The following is a 22,854-nucleotide window of genomic DNA, read 5'->3' as shown; positions in this document are numbered from 1 at the left end:
CCAGGTGTTCATCCCCTCCTTGAGGCTGATTGATAAATAGGTAAGCTGGCTTAGGTTGGTGTGTGTGTGTGTGTGTGTGTGTACATAGGACTAAGAACATAGTACATATGTGCAAGGCAAGGACGGGGGACACACAAGTGTACAACTCTCTCCCCCGTAACACAAAAATAGTAATCACACACACACACACACACACACACACACACACACACACACACGTCTTGTATAATACCGGTGTGTATTGATTTCTTGACACGCAAGAGGAAAAGGAATGTCTGATTACATGTGTGTGTGTGTGTGTGTGTGTGTGTGTGCGAGCGCGCGTTTTAGCCTCCACATCTGACCCTATGCAACAGTCGGTCGCCTCATTTCTAACAACCTCGTTTAACCCCACAACATCAACGACGCCCAACTCACACAACAACCTCACACAAATCCTTCAGCATTCACAACCCCCTCACACTACTTAACTCTACCCTTCCCTCACTCTCTCTCACTCTCTCTCTCTCTCTCTCTCTCTCTCTCTCTCTCTCTCTCTCTCTCTCTCTCTCTGCTTTGATGTTTAATGAGCCCAGACAGCCTTAAGGGTAGCCCACTTTCTGAGGAGACACTTTTATGATATAAAATTCATCTCCTTCACCAGCATCTTCATCCCACAGCCCATTTTTTTTTTTTTAAGGCCCCCGAACGAAGAGTCGTTTATCATAACGCCTGAATATCTTCTCTACTCAAACCTAATGGTTCTCCACCACCTCATTATCCCCATATGTCATAATGACACATGGGAACAGGACCACCCCCCCGCCCCCCCATATATATATATATATATATATATATATATATATATATATATATATATATATATATATATATATATACATATATATATATATATATATATATATATATATTTATATATATATATATATATATATATATATATATATATATATATATGTATATATATATATATATATATATATATATATATATATATATATATATATATATATATATAGCCCATCTCCTACAGTAGGTGTTCCCTGGACCTCCTCCCAGTATACGTTTAACGTCTTGAGCACGACGGAACGACCCATGAGCACGTTGGTACGAACCTTGAGCACGTCGGTACGACCCCTGAGCACGATGGTACGACCCCTGAGCACGACGACCTGCCCTTTGACCAGACGGTAAGGTCAAAGGCCAGTGACTCGCCAGAACGGAATGATAGGAGTAAATTCAATACATAGTTTCATGACGCAAAAAATCTGCACACACACACACACACACACACACACACACACTTGATCTTCTAAGTGTATGATGAATGGACACGTATGAGGCGTGGATAGGCGTGTGTAATGTACATGAATGCTGTATGATGATTCTTTCTCTCTCTCTCTCTCTCTCTCTCTCTCTCTCTCTCTCTCTCTCTCTCTCTCTCTCTCTCTCTCTCGCCAGACCCAGATCACCCAAAATGGTTTTTGAAACCAATCCAGAAGAGAGGCTTTGGCTTCCTTCTCTTTTTTTTTTTTTATAAGGGAGTAGAGGGGGGAGGATGGGGAGAGGGTGGTTGGAGAGCGGGAAGGAGGGAGGAGGGTGGGTGAGGTGAGGTGGGGTGTGTGGGGTGTGGGGGAGTAAGGTGAGGTGGGGTGTGTGGGGGAGCTCACTCCCACTCCTCCCCCACCACCCCGTCTCAAGCGTTCGTCTCGTATGGAAATATCAATCACTCGAGATCCGAGACACTCACTTCTGCCCAGGAAATATGAATTTATGTCCAAAATCAAGAATCCAAAATCGAGTGTCTTTTTTTTTTCTGTACAATTATGAACCCCCTTGAGCACGACGGTACGATCCCTTGAGCACGACGGTACGATCCCTTGAGCACGACGGTACGATCCCTTGAGCACGACGGTACGATCCCTTGAGCACGACGGTACGATCCTTGAGCACGACGGTTCGATCCTTGAGCACGACGGGACGACCCTTGAGCACGACGGTACGACCCTTGAGCACGACGGTACGACCCCTTGAGCACGACGGTACGATCCCTTGAGCACGACGGTACGACCCTTTGAGTACGACGGGACGACCCTTGAGCACGACGACGGTACGACCCCTTGAGCACGACGGTACGATCCCTTGAGCACGACGGTTTGATCCTTGAGCACGACGACGACCCTGAGCACACGACGGTACGACCCCTTGAGCACGACGGTTTGATCCTTGAGCACGACGGGACGACCCTTGAGCACGACGACGGTACGACCCTTGAGTTTGATGACCTGGCTTGGTTAAGTGACACTCGGACAGTGTTGGAAATAAATGCAAAACATAAGTTTCATGATGCATAAAATCTGCACACACACACACACACACACGACCTGTGCCAGTAATGGCACTACGAGCACTGAGAGTCACCGAGGGTTGGCATGGCTTGACACTGAACCATGGCCGTGCACCACACACACACACACACGGGAGTGTGTACGGTGTGTGTGTTATGATCAGCCTCAGAACCTGATGAATGAGTACATGACATTTCCACTGGTGATTTAGCTCGACCTTAACGATCTAAATGACCCCTGGCAGTTAATAGGCCTAATGACCAAACAACCTAGATCAAGGAAGGCATACGTCAGTGTTCTTAACCACTGGATACATAGCTAGGACAAAATACACAAGTCGTTTCTTCATTGTTTTTCGTTTAACTTGACACATATTAAGACGCTATTCCATTCCATTACGTTAAAAAAAAAAAAAGAAATACATATCTACATACGCTAATAGCCAGGCAGGTGCGAAATGACGTTATTCCCAAAGCGTTGTTTTAAAAGAATGATGAGCCTTTTTATGCTCCAGTCAAAATCACTCTTTTCAAAATACTCGATTTTCCTCGCTCATCAGATAGCGATATCAGACGGACGTGATCAATACCAGAGATGAGCACGTCAAAACTACACACCAGGTCATCAGGTCACACTCGCCAAACGACTGGTGACCTCATGACCTGAATTATCCCTATTCCACATCTCGTTTTTTACCCTATATATTGTCGCGATACCGTTGAGGATTTTAGACAAACAATGAAAAGAAAATGGGGGATCGGTTTTATGATTCATTCGTATTTGGTGATAACTATACGCGATACGACACAAAATGGAACTTATAGATTTAAGTAGCGAGTATGTCAGTATGATTAAAGGTGTACGTACACAATGTACAGGTGTACAACAGCCTTAAACACTCAATAAGAACGGTAGTGTACATTTTGTGTACATACGGAAAGTGATGTGTGTCTTGTCAGTTTACCGAAGACAGAGAGTGGCATCAAACTTTGCAACAATTATTAATGTTTCTTGACGTCAAAAGATGGATATTGAAACCCCTCAAGACATCTTTGGATATTCTCGGAATATTTATATATAAATATATCCAGCAATGATTCATAATGACCTACGTCTTTCAATCTCATTTTGTGGCTGAAATTTTTTTATAATGGTATAACGTGTATAACAAGGTTCTTAGCTTCTTATAACCTCAGTCCCTTACACTAAACCAACCTCACTCACACACACACTTACACACACACACACACACCCCTATGCTAGCCTTCATACTTCCCTTAAACCCGTAACCCCTTATTACCTTTCCCTTACCTATAGATAATCCCCAAAAGTCTTCAGCATGCGAAAATAAGGAGAAATGAACAGACTATCAACATGATGTTAACAACACTAACAACCCAGGCAATCTATAAAAGTATAAATAGGTCGGAACAACCAACTCCTTAACAACGAAGAAAATGTATCACGGTTTTCATATTTTCATAACTGATACGTGACGATGAATTTTTTTTTTTTTCCGCTTTGCATAATGACCAATCAGAGGTCAGAGGTTATGGCCCCCCAGAAAAAACAGTAATATCACGACTGAAATTCAATCATCATTACAGATAACGAAGGGGGAGGCAAGGGGGAAGGGGGAGGGAATGGGGGAAGGGGGGAAGGGGGGACCGAAGTAAACACGTCGCTCTGGCCTCGTTTAAGTTATGACTTTAGTATTCTGTGATGAGCTTCCACTCTCCCCCGGTAACAGACTGAACCAATCAGAGAAACAGTCCATAACTGGCGTACGACAGAATTACACGAACAGTTTATTTTTGTCTTGGTTTACGTAAGTCTGTGCAGGATAGTACATAGGTGGAGGCAAGACAGACACACACACACACACACACACAGACGTAATACAGCCAAATTCACTAGTGAACGTCTGGCGTGTCTGTAATATCCCTTCCTCCCTCTCCCCCCCCCCCCCAAGCATGATAACTTAACCTTTGACCTGACCAGGTCAGGCCTCTTAACCCCACAGTCAGTCAGTCGTACCGTCGTGTTAGCTGGGCCGTACCGTCGTGCTCAAGGATCGTACCGTCACGTGCAAGTTTTGATGTCGAAGTTATATATATGGTGTCAACACCCACAACTCTCTCTCTCTCTCTCTCTCTCTCTCTCTCTCTCTCTCTCTCTCTCTCTCTCTCTCTCTCTCTCTCTCTCTCAATAGCCTTTAACCCCCCTGTTATGTGTCGTCTGTTTGTTTACCTCACCTGTACTCGTCTGATTGACCTGTGTCACGCCTGTCATTACCCTGAGCTACAAATCCTTCCATACTTGAAAGAAAAAAAGACTAGTGTATTTAACTGCCACAGGTGGACTTAAATATCAAACTAGCGTGTATAACAACCACTAAACTACTACTAGTAGTAATAGTTTGACCTCTTTCGAAGTAATTGCCTTCATTAAAAAGGCACCTGGCTTTAAAATCCTACGCAACTGGGTAATAATAATCTGACCCCTCCAGACCCATGGATCAAAGTGACACATTTTCAATACGACCAAACATATAAACTTACCTGGATTTTCTGTGAGCGTGTGTCTGGTTAAGCTCGCTTCTTACCGGAGGTTAGGAACCACCTGACCACCTCCCGCCAGTCGTGCCAGAGGAGCAAGTAATATTAAGTCGGCGCGCCTCTCCCCCTGTGGACTTGCAACCTGGTGTCGGTAAAGTGCCCGACCGTCTACATGTTACACGGTCTCGGCAACCCTGAAGACTTCTCAATGAAATCCCTCTCCACCAACCACGGCCGCCTGTGGGTGTAAGGCCGCCGGTGATTGGTCGGAAAGTGGCGGCGCATGAGGCGCCCACTCGATGACGTCAAGGGTGGGCGGAGTCTACTTTGGCGGGAGGGATTCTTTTTTTTTTTTTTAATGGGGAAGGGGAGGGAGGGAAGGGGAGGGAGGGGGAGGGGGGATTTGGCGCACGCATGTCCCCTTCCCCCCCTGAACTGCTTTTAATACGGCTAATGTAGTCTAGATAGTGTATAAATATATGAGGAAATGTGTTCTCATGGCCAGCCCGAGTGTAAAATACTGGTTATGAATCATTACGCGCCGGTGAAATATGGGAAACAAAAATCTACCGTTCTTTTAAGAAATTCAGAAATGCAAGCGTAACCCACACACTTTACCTTGTTTTACACAATCTTTCTGATATGACAGATTCGTTACGGTAAATAATGAATTTATGTCGACAGAATTTCGGATGAAAAAGGTATTCAATATTATCATAATTATTAATCTTTAAACGGAAATCCACTTAACACAGTGTGTCTATCCCTAAAAAAAACTATTTATTCCAATACGTTTCATAAGTATAGAATTTACTAATTATTTATTTTCCGTTTTTCTACAAATTAAAAATTCCACTGTAGTATAGGTAGGTTAACTAGTACATTTTAATGTAATTTATGTAAATTACAATAACATTAATTCCCCCCATTCTTTCTGCCTAGAATTAAATAATTGGAAAACAATAATGTTATATACCTTAATGGGATTGAATCGCACTTTCCCTCGTTAACTAGAGATAATTATGACAGTGGTTGGATAAAAAAAAAGGTAGTTTTTTTTCTTGTCTACATTGGCGTGTTATATTACCGTTAAAAGATATGAAACAATTTTACATAGTGTTACATTGTTAAATGGTCATTATCAATGCAAACCTTATATTTTCATCCCGTTTTCTTTTTCTAAATGTCTTCTTTCTAACCATCAGATGGTTCACCAATTGGCCCACACGATGAACTGTGTAATTTCCTTTAAGACATCTCGAGTGATGAACTTAATGGTCATTTTGTATTTACCAATCACTTTATCTTTTTTTCCAGTTCTAAGGGGAAAAAAATGGTTTATAAGTCCTGAGATTTTGATATTTGCTTTCTAAGATGACAGGGTAATATATCAAACTATACATGGGTAATATATTTCCAGATATAACAAGGCAAATTAAAATTCTAATGACTCATTCACACAATGTCATACAGACGTCTCTTCTTGACACCCTATGTGAGAGAGGCCCGACGTTGCCCAGGACCCCTTTCCAAAGAAGCCCCTGGAGCTCCAAGGCTGCGCTACTTCCAGCGGCAGGGAAATGTAGACTCCTTTGGAGTTTTGAAGTTCTTTCAAACGACTTTTCACTCGAGCTGTAACCTCACGCACGTATCCCTGTAATATATATATATATATATATATATATATATATATATATATATAATATATATATATATATATATATATATATATATATATATATATATATATATATATATTCCTGGGGATAGGGGAGAAAGAATACTTCCCACGTATTCCCTGCATGTCGTAGAAGGCGACTAAAAGGGAATGGAGCGGGGGGCTGGAAATCCTCCCCTCTCGTTTTTAATTTTCCAAAAGAAGGAACAGAGAAGGAGGCCAAGTGAGGATGTTTCCTCAGAGGCCCAGTCCTTCGTTCTTAACGCTACCTCGCTAACGCGGGAAATGGCGAATACTATACATATAATAAAAAATTATATATATATATATATATATATATATATATATATATATATATATATATATATACGGCTGGCAGTTGGCCGAAATTACGCTTGTCTCTCATCCTTTTAGAAGATTATGGCAGAGTATCATCACCATGTCACCTGCAATGTTAAATCCCCTCAGTAAGCCAGCTTACCTCACACAGTACTGGGCGACTCACCTAAGCACCCGGGCAGAGGAACTGAGTGAGCTTTCGTCCGTCATCATTAACGTGAGGCAACGCTTTAGTTGTGCTTACAGTCGCTAGATGGTGTTGATATCAATGTGGCCTGGGACGAAACTCTACCACCATTATGTATCTATTACCATGACTTTCCGATCTTGTTAATTCTTGTACGTGGTGCTGTGTTGAAGCGTGCTACGAAATCACGCTTAATGACCTACAGATGTTTATAGGCATTGAATAAAATGTATATACATATATATACAGTATGACTACTACCCATGTACCTTCTGCGATCGGATAGGATCGGGTGGGGGTGGGTGAAAAATTTGGAAATCATCCCCTCTTGTATTATCACATCTAAAAAGTAGGAAGGAGCCAAGCGCGGAATTTTTCTCGAAGTCTCACTCATCTGTGCCTGACGCTACCTTGCTAAACTGGGAAACGTGAGTTAGTATGAGAAAAGGGAATTATGAAAGATAAATATCAACACTATAAGTCATGTTAATTGTGTTGGTATTGAACGAACACATGACATTTGCCTTGAAAAGTCCGGAAACACAGTTGTTCGAAACTGTTTGGTACGGCTTCGACTCCCTCTGTATGCCTGTTCGAGGCAGATGTTCGGTACAGATTCGAACAGGATTGTCCCAGAAGCACAATGACAGTTTGATGACCCTAAACACAAATCAAATGACGGAAAACATGGTGGTGTAAATCAAATTTAAATGCGCCGGCCAACAGCAAGAACAGATGACGCCACATTACCAACACACACAAACACACACACACACACACACACACACACGCGGGTGTAGAGCTCCCTCCCCTTACAATACACATAGGTAGTTACACACACACACACACGAAAGATACTAATTAATATCTACACTAGACAGCACACAGTCCGCTAACTACAGGTCTCCGCTACAAGATGTCAATCATATAAAGAACTTTTACTATAAACGCGGCAACGACACACACACACACACACACAACGAAGAGTACAGTGTTTTACGTCACACTTTTTTTTCTGAACGCTTCGTCAGTTCTCTTGGGCAGCGCAGACACACTCAACACGCAACCAAGTAATTTATGATAGTGTTACTTTATACGCTAGTACGCTAAACGCGTAATTTGGGTACGCGTGAGGCTATAAGTTGATGGTTTCCATGTTCGGTGGATATTAAGATGACATGCTTTTACTGAAGGTACATTTGACGGGTGGAACATCTTGGGTACAACTATGAAGGTAAGCAGCGGTGTGTCTGTGTGTGTGTGGGGGGGGGGGGGTAAAAGTTCTCTGGGTGCAATTCTAAGGTAGGAGTACAGTTATAGAATCATGGCCCATTATTACTAGAAACTGTTCAATCATGGCCTACGACTGAAAGTCATAGAATCATGGTGCATAAGGTGAAACTATTGAATCATGGCTTATGACTGAAAACTAAGGAATCCTAGTCCACTAATTGGTGTTGAATTTATTCACAAGTGTTTCCGAGCAACTATAAAAATTCATTACCAACATACTACCAACCCTCAATTAAAAATATAAAACACTTACCCCTGCATCACAACAAACACGGCACTGACAAAATACAAACGCATCGGAATGACCCTGACAAACCCTAAATATGGCCTTAAACTTTCCACGAAATATAAACCTATCTGAAGCTGTACTCCAAAAAGGTGCAAATTATTCTTTCTCCTCTGTGACCAGGAAAACTCACATTCAAACATGACAAACATCATCAACATCTCACAAAATTCCTCAAGCGCAACTTCCACGCTGAACACTTACTCCTCAATTGTATTGTGCTCACCTCAGAAAGACATAACACCATCGCTCTCGAAATGTGGTCTCGTTCAGTAGACTTGTTTCTTAAACGCAGCTTGAACCCCACCAATACAGTATCTGAAGCAGGAAAAATGAGCAAGGCTTCGTTACAAATCCTGAAATTACATTTTCTGAGAAAAACTAAACCAGTAATAGAAAGCAATTCAAGGGGATGGGAAACTAAACTTTATATCTTACTGAAAATTTTCCGCTTGAAAGGTTAGGGAGCCCACTGACGCATCAATTAGATGAAAGTTTACAGAACAATTGTTGAATACAAAAAGAGGAAGTTAATCTAGACAATTAATTTCGATTTTTTTTACAGTATTTCTTAAAAATATATAATTACTCGTGCAAAGGAATATTGATTTTCTTTGGGCATTTAAAAAACATGAAGAAAAATTTTCCCTATATTCATCGATTTAAACTTTTATCGGAATACTGTAATGTCTACGGCAACACCGAAGCTACTTTTCACCATATCTATACAAGGGGTTTCACATACCACAGAACATGGTTAGGATAATTAAACTGACCAAATGCCTAGTCATTCAGCACACATGTCGTTCACACTTTCATGATGGCTATATTAATCTGTTTCCTCTATCAACGAACTTTGTAGGAACACTAACGAGCTTCACACGACTTACAAGAGCCAAATAATGCTACTCAAGTAGAAAACTATCTTCAATAATGGATAATATACGATTGTGTTCAACTAAAACAAGATACACAAACAAACTACTCTTTCAATGTATATATAATACTCTGTGTAACTGAAAGCAGGCGGAGTCAAGCAGCACTATATATATTATCAAATGACGTTACCGGACTCTGCTTGTACATACACTAAGTAAAAAGTGAGATTGCGTATCCATTACTGTTAGAAGAGGACTACAGTCTAGTGATTTCCCTACTAAAGGATGTAGCCCAACATTGAAGCTGGGGAGCCCCGTGATCTAATTACAACCTTTGCCTTGTGGAGCACCTAATATATACTCTATGCTCATTCCATCTTAAAGTTCATAACAACCTGTTACAAAGTGTACTGCCATATTTCAGGAACCTTATCACATCTTCAGACAAAAAAAAGACGCCAGCTTCTGAGCCTCTAAAATGTCAGGTGGTGTTTTTAATCATGTTGGAGTGAAGGTTTGATCTTTTGTTGCTTGAAGCAGTAGGAAAAGCAAACAGCTTATGGGATGCTGTGTGCCTACTGACTCCCAACAAGTCCCGCAGCTCTGTAAGCTGTATAGCTGTAAATTCTGAGCATGTCAGGCTCAACTACAATTCTCATATCAAGAGATTTCATGATAATTGGCTTCTTGACTGGAGTTGTTGATTGTTGTCGTCAGCTCTCAGGGAATATATGGTTATATTGGAGCAACCTCTCTCAAATGCTTTCTTAAGTCTATACAATGAAGTGGAAGTTACACCAAATGCAACACATATTGTGGAACCAAGTATTACTCTTATTTTCTTATACGTGCCAGCTCCTTGTCGTAATGTTTTCATAATCAGGCTACTGATTTTCGTATTCCAACTTGATCAGCTTTATCATACTGTGGAACCAAGTATTACTCTTATTTTCTTATATGTGCCAGCTCCTTATCGTAATGTTTTCATAATCAGGCTACTGATTTTCGTATCCCAACTTGATCAGCTTTATCATATTACCACTGCTGACACTTGTGTCGTTCTCAGAAATATTCTGAGGAAATATCAAGTTTGTAGGAAGAACTTTGGTTGCAGAAGTATAGTTTGACTAATGCCATTATGGGTATTAGAGCTCGAGTTATTAAGGGTGTCAAAGCACTCCCCTTTACCTTAACTTCCAAGTCATTACTACTACTGTGACCACTACTATAGAGTACATGCCAAAATCAATAAAGTTCCTGGTGGAAGATTTCCCAGTTTCGTGAGTTCTAAGACACTCTTCTAATAAAGGACCTTATTAAAAAAATCTATAATGGTCAGGGTATTCATTATACAAATTTAGGCACTGTCTATAAGTAGGTTTTCTGCAAACTGCAGTGAAAATGTGCAGTCTTCAACAATGATCAAAGAATGGGATACAATTCTCCATGTCGAATCTATATGTGAATTTGGGTCCTCAAGTCCTCCATGATCTGTGGGTGTTCTAAATTACTCATAATGACAAATATGTCGACCACATAACAGTAGCAAATGGTAGAATTTCTACGATTACCTTGAAGCATACATTTTTCTAATGAAACACACGTACAAATTTCCACAGAGCTCCTCAGGGAAAACCCACTCGCAATCCTTCCATTTGGCAGTAGATGAAGCCACCAGTGCTTTGAAAAAGTGTTTTGGCCTTCAAATTCACAGTGACTGACTTTACTGTCAAAAATAATGACTAGATGCCAATGGGATGGCAGCAATGTGGCTATCAACATCAAGAGAAGCATCATAAAAACTCTTGCACCCATACAAGCTCTCCAAGTTCTGCGTAAGTCCACAAAGGAATTGGTCAAGAAGCTAACACAGGAGTTTAATGTATGAAGGTAATGCCAAATATGTTCTGAGGGTGTTTAACTTGCAAATGTCATTTGTATAAGTGGTACCTAGTATGGCTGCAGTTATGTCATGTGGAAGTCTTTCACCATTCATGTGTTAGGGAATGGTAGACATCTAGTTCATGTCTCTCTGGAGTTGTCTTAACTAGAATTGACTGGGAGAAAGCAAAGCAGCTAAGGAGTAAGTGCTTGGTGTCTACAGAGTTGACTGGTACTTACACTTTGAGCAGGAAGGTTCGTGTGTTGCACATGCATGATAAATGATATTAATGCTAAAGAGACAGATGGTGTATAACCCACATAATTGTGCTGGAAATTTCATGGAATTGACCTAATCATTGTTAACTATTTCATATTCTTATCAATGTCAAGTATACTAGAATTAACCAATTCAATCTAGTCCAGCTAAATTCGTTTTGCAAAAGATTTCTCAAATGAGACTGAAGTCTCTATTAGAAGTACCTCCTGCCTTCCAAGTCATTTGTTCATTATTGGAGGTCTACCTCTTCCCTTCATCTTAAGGCATGGATCTCCAACAATCCTCGTTAGAAAAGCATTTGACCACAATTACTATAATTACATCTGCTTAATTACACAAAAATTTTATAATTTCCAAACTACGTAATGGAAAGTACACACTTAGGCATATCAAAGTAAAGAAAACTCAATCAAATTTCATAATTTATTAACAATAGTAACTTCCTCGGTCTGTACAAAAAAAAATCGAAAAATAGGTATCTATTAAAAGTTCATATTTAAAGGAAATGCCAAATGATTAAGTATTATGAAATGTATATTGGTATTAACAAAACTGTTTAAGACTGCTATAAAGAATGCAATTTGGCAATACTAGATTACCATCTAAATTATCCTTATTTAAAACGGTACTGTACACAAAACTTTTTACATATATGATACAAAATAAACCTCTCTACTATGGACAGACTCAGTCATACTAACAACTTAAGTTATATCTACTGAAGTACCTCAAACACATATTGTAACAACAATGTGCAAAGATGCACATTACTTGTACTTTACCAAGCGCATTATCTGATCTTGACTGACTTACTGGCAAGGTAATGGGTGAAGACTGGTTTACTAAACATGAGATGGGACTTTGGTTTTTCATGACTGATGGGAAATATGCAATTCCTGATATTGTCATACTCTTATGACAGTAATTACACTGCTATATCATCACTTAACAGTGCTAACCTGCTGTTTCATTAAAAAAAATAGAAATAGTATGTTGCACAATTCAAAACATACATTTACTAACAAAAATAATCAAATGTTAAAATAGCAAGTTGGCTGGGTTGCAGAACGGCTGAACGATGATGACTGCAACACTCCCGGTCTGCTCTGGAACACTCCTCGTCGACTGCAACTGCAAACTGGAACACTGCTTATCTGCTGCAAAACGGAACTGCCCAACTTTGAAGTCTGGAACGCTGCTTTGAGATACTGTTGTGGCCAGGAACTGCTGTCTGCTGAAATACTGCTGGAGACTGGAACAATTCTGTGATGAATTTGGAACAAGATAATGTTCCACAATGATACCCTACAGGAGTGGAGGGTGCAGCAGCATTATAAACTACTGCTGCTGACAGGATTACTTGCAACTGGAGCAACCGTGTATCAAATCAGAAGATACGCTGCTGTCCCCAACACCCCATTGCCATGAAACCCATACTGCTGCAAACTGTTGCGACTTCAGTGTCAAACTACAAAACTTGCCTTGATGATCTCTCCTCTTGAGGTGTTTGAAGAAACTCCATACCTATAAATTCTGTGAAGATGGAATTACTACCACAGCAATATCAACCAATCTAGTCAAACTCAAGACTTTAAAACCCAAATTATCAAACCTGACAAATTTCTGAACGTTCACGGTCTTTTTGAATGTCCACTGTCGCTCTTCATTCCGTGTCAAAAGTTCTGAACAAGCTTGGCTTCCAATATGCAGAGTCCAATGGCACTCTTCCTGCCAGATACAAAGTTTCATAGCACTTTTTCCAGTCAATTTATCTGCACTTGCGAATCCTGCCACTTTGAACTGTACTGGAATGGCAACACCATCACCATAAGGGAAAAGAGCAAAGGTGATGAAAGGGGAACTTGATGAGGAAGATTTGGTAATGGGAAAGGAAACTCACATGAAACTGGAGTATATGAATCTTCTCTGAAGACGACGAAAATCACAGGTGTTCTTGTTCACATTTGTTACATCCCCTTCCCATGCTCCATCCTGGAAGTACCTGAAAATAGTATAAGTTAAGGTACAATTTATGGGAACTTTATGGCTATCCCATTACAAATTCCAAATCGGCCAGATGATCCTGAGTTGTCGTGAAGATCTTGTCATGAAGATCCTGAGTTGTCGTGAAGATCCCACTCAATCACTGAAGATCCTGTGTTGTATCAAAAATATTGTGCTCTCCCTCTGATCCTATGACAATCTGTGTATCGTGCTGGTGTCAGTAGGTGATTACTCTGATGATTCTGATGTTCTCCATTATCTGTTCAAATGTAGGTTATGCTCTGAACTCTTGTTGCTGCTTTCATCTTGATGGTGATGATGAGGATGATGATGATGATAATGATGATGATATGAAATGCTGCTTACAAACAATGAATGTCAAGAAATCTTCTCTCATCCATAAAAAACTTCATGGTATTCGGTAAGAGCAAAAAAAAAAAAAAACCATAACATCCATGTCAAGGTGGGGAGAAAGACAATTGATGATGTTAAGGGATATATATCTAAGCCAAACTGTAGCTGAAAAATTGGAGAACAGGATGGGTGAAGCATTCTCCAGTACAGTTCAAGTAACAGGATAATGCACGGGATCGGTTCACTTGTCTCGAAAAACTTGCTTTCCTAAATTCCAGGACAAATCTTTAGAGTCCATAGATGTCTCTATGGTTTTTCTTTAATTGTTTATGCCATGTTTATCAATTAAACGGTCACTCATAATTTTTTGTTTTAAACCTGTTCTGATATTCACTTTTCACAGTTACAACACAATAGGTCCAGTAGCAGGAATTGGTCCACAATCTTTATCCTTCAATTATAAGAAAAGGGGGTTCATGTTCGAATTTTCATCTGGTGTCTGTACGAGTACTTGTTATACTAATGTCTATGTGGTTTAACCAAGTTTTCAATAATCACATGAGGTAAAGTTGGAAAATATGTCCAAAATTCCACCTTGGTATCATTACATGAATACCAAAAACAACGACCACACACATTCAAGCCACCCACTCTCAATGCTGAAGTGATAAAGATAAAAAATTTAGTTTACTGTATCAGTTCTTAAAACACTTCCATCATGCTGAAAATTTAATATTTCACTGATTTAGTTCTCCTTGTACAGGGACATAACAATTTATGTCGCAATAACATCCGCAGTAGATTTTTTGCAGTCTATTTTCGTTTTTGACGCATCAGTATAGATCAAGCTTACGCTGCTCTCAAATTTCTGCCATTCCTCTTGTGTTCCGAGAGCCAACTCCGACCTAATAAAACTGACATCTAGACTACCCGGCCGATAGCTACAGGGAAACAAGAGGAGGGAATTAAGAAGCTGCACCATCACTTTTTCTTGCAGTTCATGCAGATAATAAGCAGACGAGCCTTCAGTATCTGCATTCAGAAGTTTCTGAAATTATAGCTGCTAAAGCACTCACTCTTCAAATCAAAAGGACTAATGGTTAATCTCTGAAAAGCAAATTTATGGCACCAAAGAACTGTGGTATAATAGCATCCTAATGAAATCAGATCATTAAAAATCTCATTACACTCAAATAGTTATCTACCTTTTTAAATATTATCATACAACCTCAGGCAACCCAATCCAAGGGCTCTTGCAGCTCCATGGCTTCACTACAATCAGTAGCAGGGATAGGATGGATTCCTTTGAAGAAGTTCTTTAACAAGTCTTCACTTTTGTAAAGTGACAAAGATACAGTCTCACCAAAGGTGACTTTCCTCTTCCAAATACCTTAAGAAGGCAGAGTCCAGTAACTACTATGCATATATATGTATAAAAAAGCATCTATTCATGCATTACTTCCTACAGGTCATCAGTTTCTGAACACTAACTTAACAACGTGGGAAAAAGCGAACATGTATAAGGATGTAGAATGTGTGTTTGTGCTGAGTAAGCTGGAGCAATGTGGTTCACAGGGGGTGATGTGCTTTCAATGGGCAGAAACAGGGGATATGAAGTGGTTGGGGAACGTCCTGGAATGGTTTGTGTGGTCTGACTGTGGCCAGGAGGTTCTAGTTTTGGTGCATCGTAAATCACAAAATATACATATGTATGTATATGCATGTGAATGATATCAACTTTCTAAGTGCCGCCAGAGCCTTATAAGAATAGAAGAGATTCTTGGTGTAGGAAGTAAGAATAACATTGCCTGCCTGGTTTTCCATCCTCTCTCAAGCAAATATAGCACAGCTGCAAACCACACAAAATAGTGCACTCCAAACAGTCACTGGCTGCCTAGCAACCACAAACATTCAAAACCTTCATAATGAAAAAGATCCTCCCAGCAGAAGTCCCACCCCCAACGAACATGATCAGAATTTAATGTTATGCAACAGCAATGGACCCTTCCCATCCAAACCACTATAACTAACCAACAACCACCCTAACAGAAATAAAAAGCTCAAAGGTCACGCCTGTCTCACAATTCATTAACTGCTACACACAGATCCCCCACAACCGACAAACATAATAATGACAAAACACACACAATGAAATAATCTCACAAGCACCAAACATCTGACCTCCCAGCTCAATCTTTAAACTCCAGCCCACCAGATATGCAACCAACAGAAATTACACTCCCCAGGCAAAAACACCAGTCACACTCCTGCCTCTGCTCTTGATGTCACCCACCACTACAATACTATAAACACCATTTCAACATATCCTAAGACCCTTTACACCCATGATGGAACTACATAAAGAAGACACCAAGCACTCCCAACTCAAGTGCCCTACATAGCAACAATTTCGGACCTGTGCAGAAGGAGCCTTAAAGGATAGAATAGACTCTTGTGGCAGGAAGCAAGCATATAGTATTATAATAATTATAATAATGTCACCATGTATGCTTGATCTGTTTATAGATAAGGATGGTGAGGAAGGTACATGCATGGTTCTTAGAGAGAAGGGTAGGTTTGCACTCTTGGGGTAGGGGGGGCCTGGGGGGTTTACTCAGCTAATGTCTGCTGCTGACAGGGCTCTGATGGAAGGCTAGAATGAGAAAATGCAGAATAGTGTGTGAAAGGATAAAGTTGAAAGTAAATGTGAATAACAGCAAGGCTATAAGATTTAGCAAAGGAAAGAACAACTTAGATGGAATGATAGCCTGAATGGGGAGAACCTGGAGGAAATGGGATGCTTAAGGAGAGGACATGGCAGTGAACTGAACAATGGAACTGCATGGATGGAAGGATTGGAGTCTAGATGAGAAAGTAAAAAAAAGGGTGAATATGATGGAAATGATATGTTCAAGGAAAATATATGAGGTAAGGTGGGTCGAGTAAGATATGATAAGGTATGAAAGACGTACCATAATATGAAGAGTAGGTTGAAAGTTGAAGGTAATGTGTTGGAATGGTTTGGACATAAAGAGTGGATGAATGAGGTGAGGTTGACAAAGAGGATACATGTGTCAGAAGTGGAGGGGACAAGGATGGAGTGAAAAAGATTTCGTTTGCTCAGAGCCTGAACATGCAGGAGAGTGCAGGTTGAGCATGGGATGGAGTAAGATGAAACAATGTGGCATAAAACTCCGCACTGTCAGAGTACATATCAGTTTTCTTATGTTTATGTGATGTGCCTATGGCAAATACAATGTTTTAATGTTGTAATCACCTAATTCATTGTATTTGTAGTTGATAATTCTAATGACATCAGCACATCTCGAAACGACTCCCTAGAATGAGATGATAATGGTACCAGTCTATATCTTCCTACTGATAATAAGGTTTCAAGGACAAAATCTATTGCTGATACTATACACACACACACACCTTTTTTTTCATACATATTAGCCATTTCCCGCATTAGTGAGGTTTCGGTGCATTACACATGACAGCTAGAGACTGAGAGTGAACAAATGAGGCTTTTTTTGTCTGTTTTCCTGGTTCTACCTCACTCAAGCAGGGGGTAGTGATGCTGTTTCCTGTGGGGTAGGGTAGTGCCAGGAATGGATGAAGGCAAGTGTATATATGTATATGTCTGTGTATGTATATGTATGTACATGTGTATATGTTGATATGTATATGTGCATGTATGGATATTCTTGTAAAGAAAAAAAGTGGAGTGCTGCCTCAAATGGGGTCCTGAGGTTGCATGATCAAAATTATATATACAAATAGATATATATCACATACAAAAATATAAAAAAAAATTCTCATTCACATATCTGTTATTGCATGAACCTAACGTAAGCTATTATCACTAGGACTAGCCTTATATTATGTTCAAATATACAACTGTAGAAATTTTAAACATCAAAGGAAATTCACACAGTTAGCTTTTATATATGTGGCATCATTTACATTCACACTTCATGAAAAAAAGAATATCAGATTATTGCAAACTTACCCAAAATTAGATGTACAACAATCAGTATCATTATATCACTCCATAAACAAAAAATAATGAAGTCACTGATTATTTCCCCTCTCTTTTCTTATCATATCGCCTCTGGCATTCATGGCCAAGTACTGCACACAGATTCTTCATCAACAACTTCAGGATTTAATCTCCATTCATCATGTGCGAATAACTCGAGAAGAATGGTTGAAACAGGTAACGGAAAAATTCTGCATTTTGACACAACAGAGGCAGTTGCCATCTACTTATCATCAAATGAAATAACACAAACAAAATGAAAGATGCCTTTAAAAGTATACAGAAGAAAAATGCATGAAGACAAGTAAAGCTATAAGTGAAGAAACAAGGATCTTGCAAATACTGTACTATGCCAATACTGGTGCATGCTATTCTCTTACCATCTATTTCATTACATTCTCATAAATAAGGAATGCATATAGTGCTAACAGCTTCACATATCACATATATAACATACATCAACTTACAGTGATGTATGTACTTCATAACAAGAAAATAAGTCTCATACAATTATTTCATTTCCCTGCTATTCATCATGCATGCATTACTTAGCAAAAGAGAAATTTACATCTCATCTTTTCACCTCAACAAACAATACATCTCGACTGTGTGGTAAGCAACGATTCTCCTGGCATCACTGCTCGATATGTGCCTAGCCCTTCAAAGGCCACACAGCAAACCTCTCAACTGTTAATCATTCTACTTGGTAAGGACTGCTTAAAAGGCAATCAAACGTATTTTTTTTATCATCTTCACAATTGTAATCTTTCATACGTGTGCCTTTCTAGCAATTCTTTAACCTATTACCGATGACCTAATTGTTTTCATTATTTGCTTAACTCTGACAATATCACACTGGTTAATCTACATTATTACTCTGGCTTATATTTATCTGTAACCTTGAAAACCATGACTTCATATCCATATAGGTGTACATGAAGAAGCAAATCCTAGATTCTGTAAGGTTCTAATACATTCTACATAACTTTCCATCCACCAAGGGCATCAGAGAACTTCAAAATTTCCTTGCATTACTCTCATACATTGGTGAATAAAATATGAAGATATTAATCACGATCATGTGTTCTTTGTTGACAGTGTCTGACCACTGAAAGATGGAAGGGCGAGTGAGCTTGGTAGAAGTATCTTCTTAATCTATGGAATACATATGGATGAGCATGCAAGAGTAGAATGCACTTGCAAATGCTTTGCATGCACATACACATGTATGCTTTGCCGAAGATTCTAAATGCTGACACACAGATAGGTACTCTTGTTAATTTTGCACTTGACAAAAAAAAGGGGTGGAGTTGGGGGGGGGGATGCACCAAACAGATGCAACACATACTGTGATGCACTTCAACTGTACCTATACAGTGTAAAAACAAATCCTGAATATCACAAAAGATTTGACAGATGTCAATATTTTCTATGATTAGTCTAATATGCTTTAAGTTATACCTAAAACACCAATTGTATAAAAAAAAAAAGTATTTCTACTCAAACAAAGACATGAAATAGCAGATGAAGAGGATCATGTTAACCCTTTGGCCATGTGATGAATTTTCAGCAGCATTTTTATCTGTCAATATCTTGGGCACCTGTTCCCTTTGCAAACTACCTCAAGGAGGTGTCCAAGGAAAGTCTCTACAACTGTTGAAAACCAGTTTTGCTTCTTCACCTTTAGTGCCTCACCCCTAACGGACCACTGGTAGAGGGCAACTGTAGTGCAGTGTTTTCAAAGGCTCCTACTTAATGTTCCCACCAACTGCTACTACATAATGTGTCTACATTAGCATCCCCTAAGTGTCAATTCTCCAGTAGCATATGAAAATGATAATTGACCCTTTTTCACTTCTTTTTTAAATGCAAAACCATAAAATTTCCATCTCTGACATTATCATTTATAAACATCTCAAAGCATGCGGGGTGGGAAAGGGAAAAAGAAAAAACTAAAATAAATTAATGGGTAATGCCTGCCGAATGATATGTTCCATATGGTCGCAATGATGGATTAACTGTAAAAGGCACAAAAAAACTAAATAGATTTAAAGTGACATGAAGCAGCACTGCATTGCAAACTCACAAGCGCTTTCTCAAAAAGAAAAAAGAAAAAATTAAGTCTAATGGGACACAAAGCAGCCCAGTGCTGCCGAATCATACACCCTTATCAAAAACATTGTATCCTATCATAATTTACGCATTAGAATACGTAACACCCTAACACCGCACACCTCAGCATCCATAAATTACCTAAAAGGGCAAAAACGAAGCAACTCAAGCCAGCCACCATGTGGTAGCAGCACATTATTTGACCCTGGCCACTATTTCTTGGTTGTGGAAATCTGTTAGTGAACAGCATGGGATGTACAAACCATTTTCTAACAGCTGTGGACTAAAGCCATATTTCACAGTAAGAAGGAACACTGTGTATCATGACAAATCATAACTTACAACCAAAGGGTTCATAAAAAAGGGGTATGAAGAGTACACTGATTACGGAAACTCTTTCGCCGCAGCCAACCCTTGAGTAGCAGCAAGATGAGCATTTCTTTTTAAGAAAATGAAGCAAATAAAATGAACATCATAAAAGCAATGACTATGACGAAAAATGGGTTTAGGAACGTGATACATAAAGACAACCAAAACAGACAAAATGCCTCGAAGTTCAAGCCACATCATCAATCACTAAAGGCCATGGGTGACTTAAAAGCCATGGATGACTAGGATGCAATTCTCAAAATATCAACTACACTCCACATAGATAAAAATCGGTTTTGCAATGGGTAAACAATTGCAAGTCTCAACTATATAAAAGTGCAAAATTTAGAAAAAATGAACCAATTCCAGAAGGCATATCAACCTAGAATGCTTTTTATGGATAAATGGTGAAACTATGGCACTAAACTAAAGAAGGGGATGGATGAAAACTATATTGTGGAAAAATTATCAGTGCTTGACTTTCCTAAGTGTGAGACCAGATATGACTACATAATACATTAAAGAAGCCTTTAGGGAGGTGGTTGGAGACCTGATGCACATTGCAAAAAACTATGCAGATGGTCTAACATTCATTTGAAGCAAAATGTCATTCACAAGACGGAGGAAGAGAGGCCAAGAACACTCCCTTAGGAGACCCCAGCAATAACATGAACAGAAGTCATGGCATAAGCATTCTACCATCCATGGAAAGCTGCAGCTGGATGAAAAAAGAAAACCATCAGGAAACACACAGGGATATCTGACAAAACGAATGAGGTAAAACACACAGAACCTTCAAAATACCTAGAATGAGGAATTTTTTTTAATCCTACAATTATCAATAACAGAATAAAAGCCAACACATGAAATCTTCAGCAGAAAAGTATGGGTGAAATCCATACTGTGTCTAAGTCCTATCGTTCTTTGTGTTGTTTAAGCTAAGACCATGACCTAAGACAATGGTAATGGATACTAGTTTCCAATTATATGGACTATTAGGTATATCTTTTAATCAATATCATTATCATCACTGGCTGTGTTCCTATAAGTTTGCTGGTGGAGGAAGCTGCTATTGAGATCAAATGTACAAAAAAGCAGCTAAGGAAGGTCTACTGCCCATTCTGGGGCTCACTTCGCAATGATAATAAAAAATGGAGACAAATTCAGGCCAGAAGTTTTGTGGGAGTTAAGATATGAGAGAGATGATGGAGAAAACAATGCAGCAGAATTCACAAGCTAACATAAGTGTCAAACTGGATGAAATGAACTAAAAATGAAATGTCAGAATTAAAAGTCCAAGTTCTTGCAAACAGGGAAAAATGCACTTTGCTGAACATATGTCAGTAGTTGGATCAAAGATATAAGATCGATGGGTTGGGAGAGTTAAATCTCCATCATCCCCTGAACTATATGATTCATCAGCTGCAGGTGGATTAGTTTTCCAGATCTTTTGAAAAAGATATCCAGCATTAACTGCTCAGGAAAGCTCTTTCTCTATCAATCCACTGTAGCTATGTAAAACATCTTTAAGCCCATTAGAGAATGTGAGGGAACACTGTATGGCTTGTTTCCATATCTTTATCATGGGCAACAACTTGTTCAAGTGTATAAACATTTCTGCCAACCATTCGGTTGGAAACTGGCATGTGGTACTGGAATCTCTTCTTCCCTTTCCTCTTGAAGTTTTCCTGCCTCCTACAGCATGAATTCCACAGAATGCAACTCAAGCTACTCAACAACATCTTCAACACTGTTAAAACAAGCATAGTTGTTGGCTTGGGTGACAAGTACCTGCATGATCTAAGGTACTGTTCCTACCTGCACATGCAGGATATTGTTTACCCTAAACACCATTCACTGTTCTGGGTATGACTTCCTCCCATGACCACAATACTGTTCACAGCATTCGAACTATTAGTTTATTCCACCATTTCCTGACTGAAGGTTAATTCTTCCAATCTGTACGTTCAAGGAGTTGGCAGAAAGTTCTCCTCAGGCAACATTCCTCGAATGTAGCAAACACATCACTGATACATGGGCTGAAGCAAGAAGTGGAGGAGCTTCACCCTAGCATTTGGGTTCACTTCAGTCAAGTGCTGAGGATGGCCTGGTGCAATACTTTAATTGCTAAATACTTATTGGCACAGTAGCACTTCACAGCTCGACAGATAGCGAGTAAACCAACACGGAAACTCTGTTTGTGAACCAAGCCTTGTCATTAGAATACTAGATCACAATTCGAAAT

At 39.5% G+C, this 22,854-nt stretch overlaps 2 protein-coding genes across 11 annotated transcripts in view; both read right to left on the bottom strand.

The window, feature by feature from the left end:
* The window catches only part of Gpb5 (Glycoprotein hormone beta 5), a 31,238-nt gene extending 26,110 nt beyond the window's left edge, over positions 1-5,128 (bottom strand). Inside the window, exon 1 of the mRNA XM_071687478.1 lies at positions 4,910-5,128. The gene's annotated coding sequence lies outside the window, so the exon portion shown is untranslated. The remainder of the gene's footprint in view (positions 1-4,909) is intronic.
* Positions 5,129-6,083: 955 nt separating this feature from the next.
* Positions 6,084-22,854, bottom strand: part of LOC139762501 (leukocyte receptor cluster member 8 homolog) — a 31,723-nt gene continuing 14,952 nt past the window's right edge. For 9 of the 10 annotated variants that reach the window (XM_071687467.1, XM_071687472.1, XM_071687475.1 and 6 more), the window contains one exon: positions 12,138-15,027. In XM_071687467.1, the coding sequence (XP_071543568.1) occupies positions 14,862-15,027 (166 nt within the window). In that variant the 3' untranslated portion in view covers positions 12,138-14,861. Of the gene's footprint in view, positions 6,226-8,915; positions 9,008-12,137; positions 15,028-22,854 lie in introns of those variants that run through there. The other variant, XM_071687476.1, reaches the window with a different exon arrangement.

Source organism: Panulirus ornatus, chromosome 43, assembly GCF_036320965.1.
Source record: "Panulirus ornatus isolate Po-2019 chromosome 43, ASM3632096v1, whole genome shotgun sequence".
Lineage (NCBI taxonomy): Eukaryota > Metazoa > Arthropoda > Malacostraca > Decapoda > Palinuridae > Panulirus > Panulirus ornatus.
This window is presented reverse-complemented; position numbering and strand designations above follow the sequence as displayed.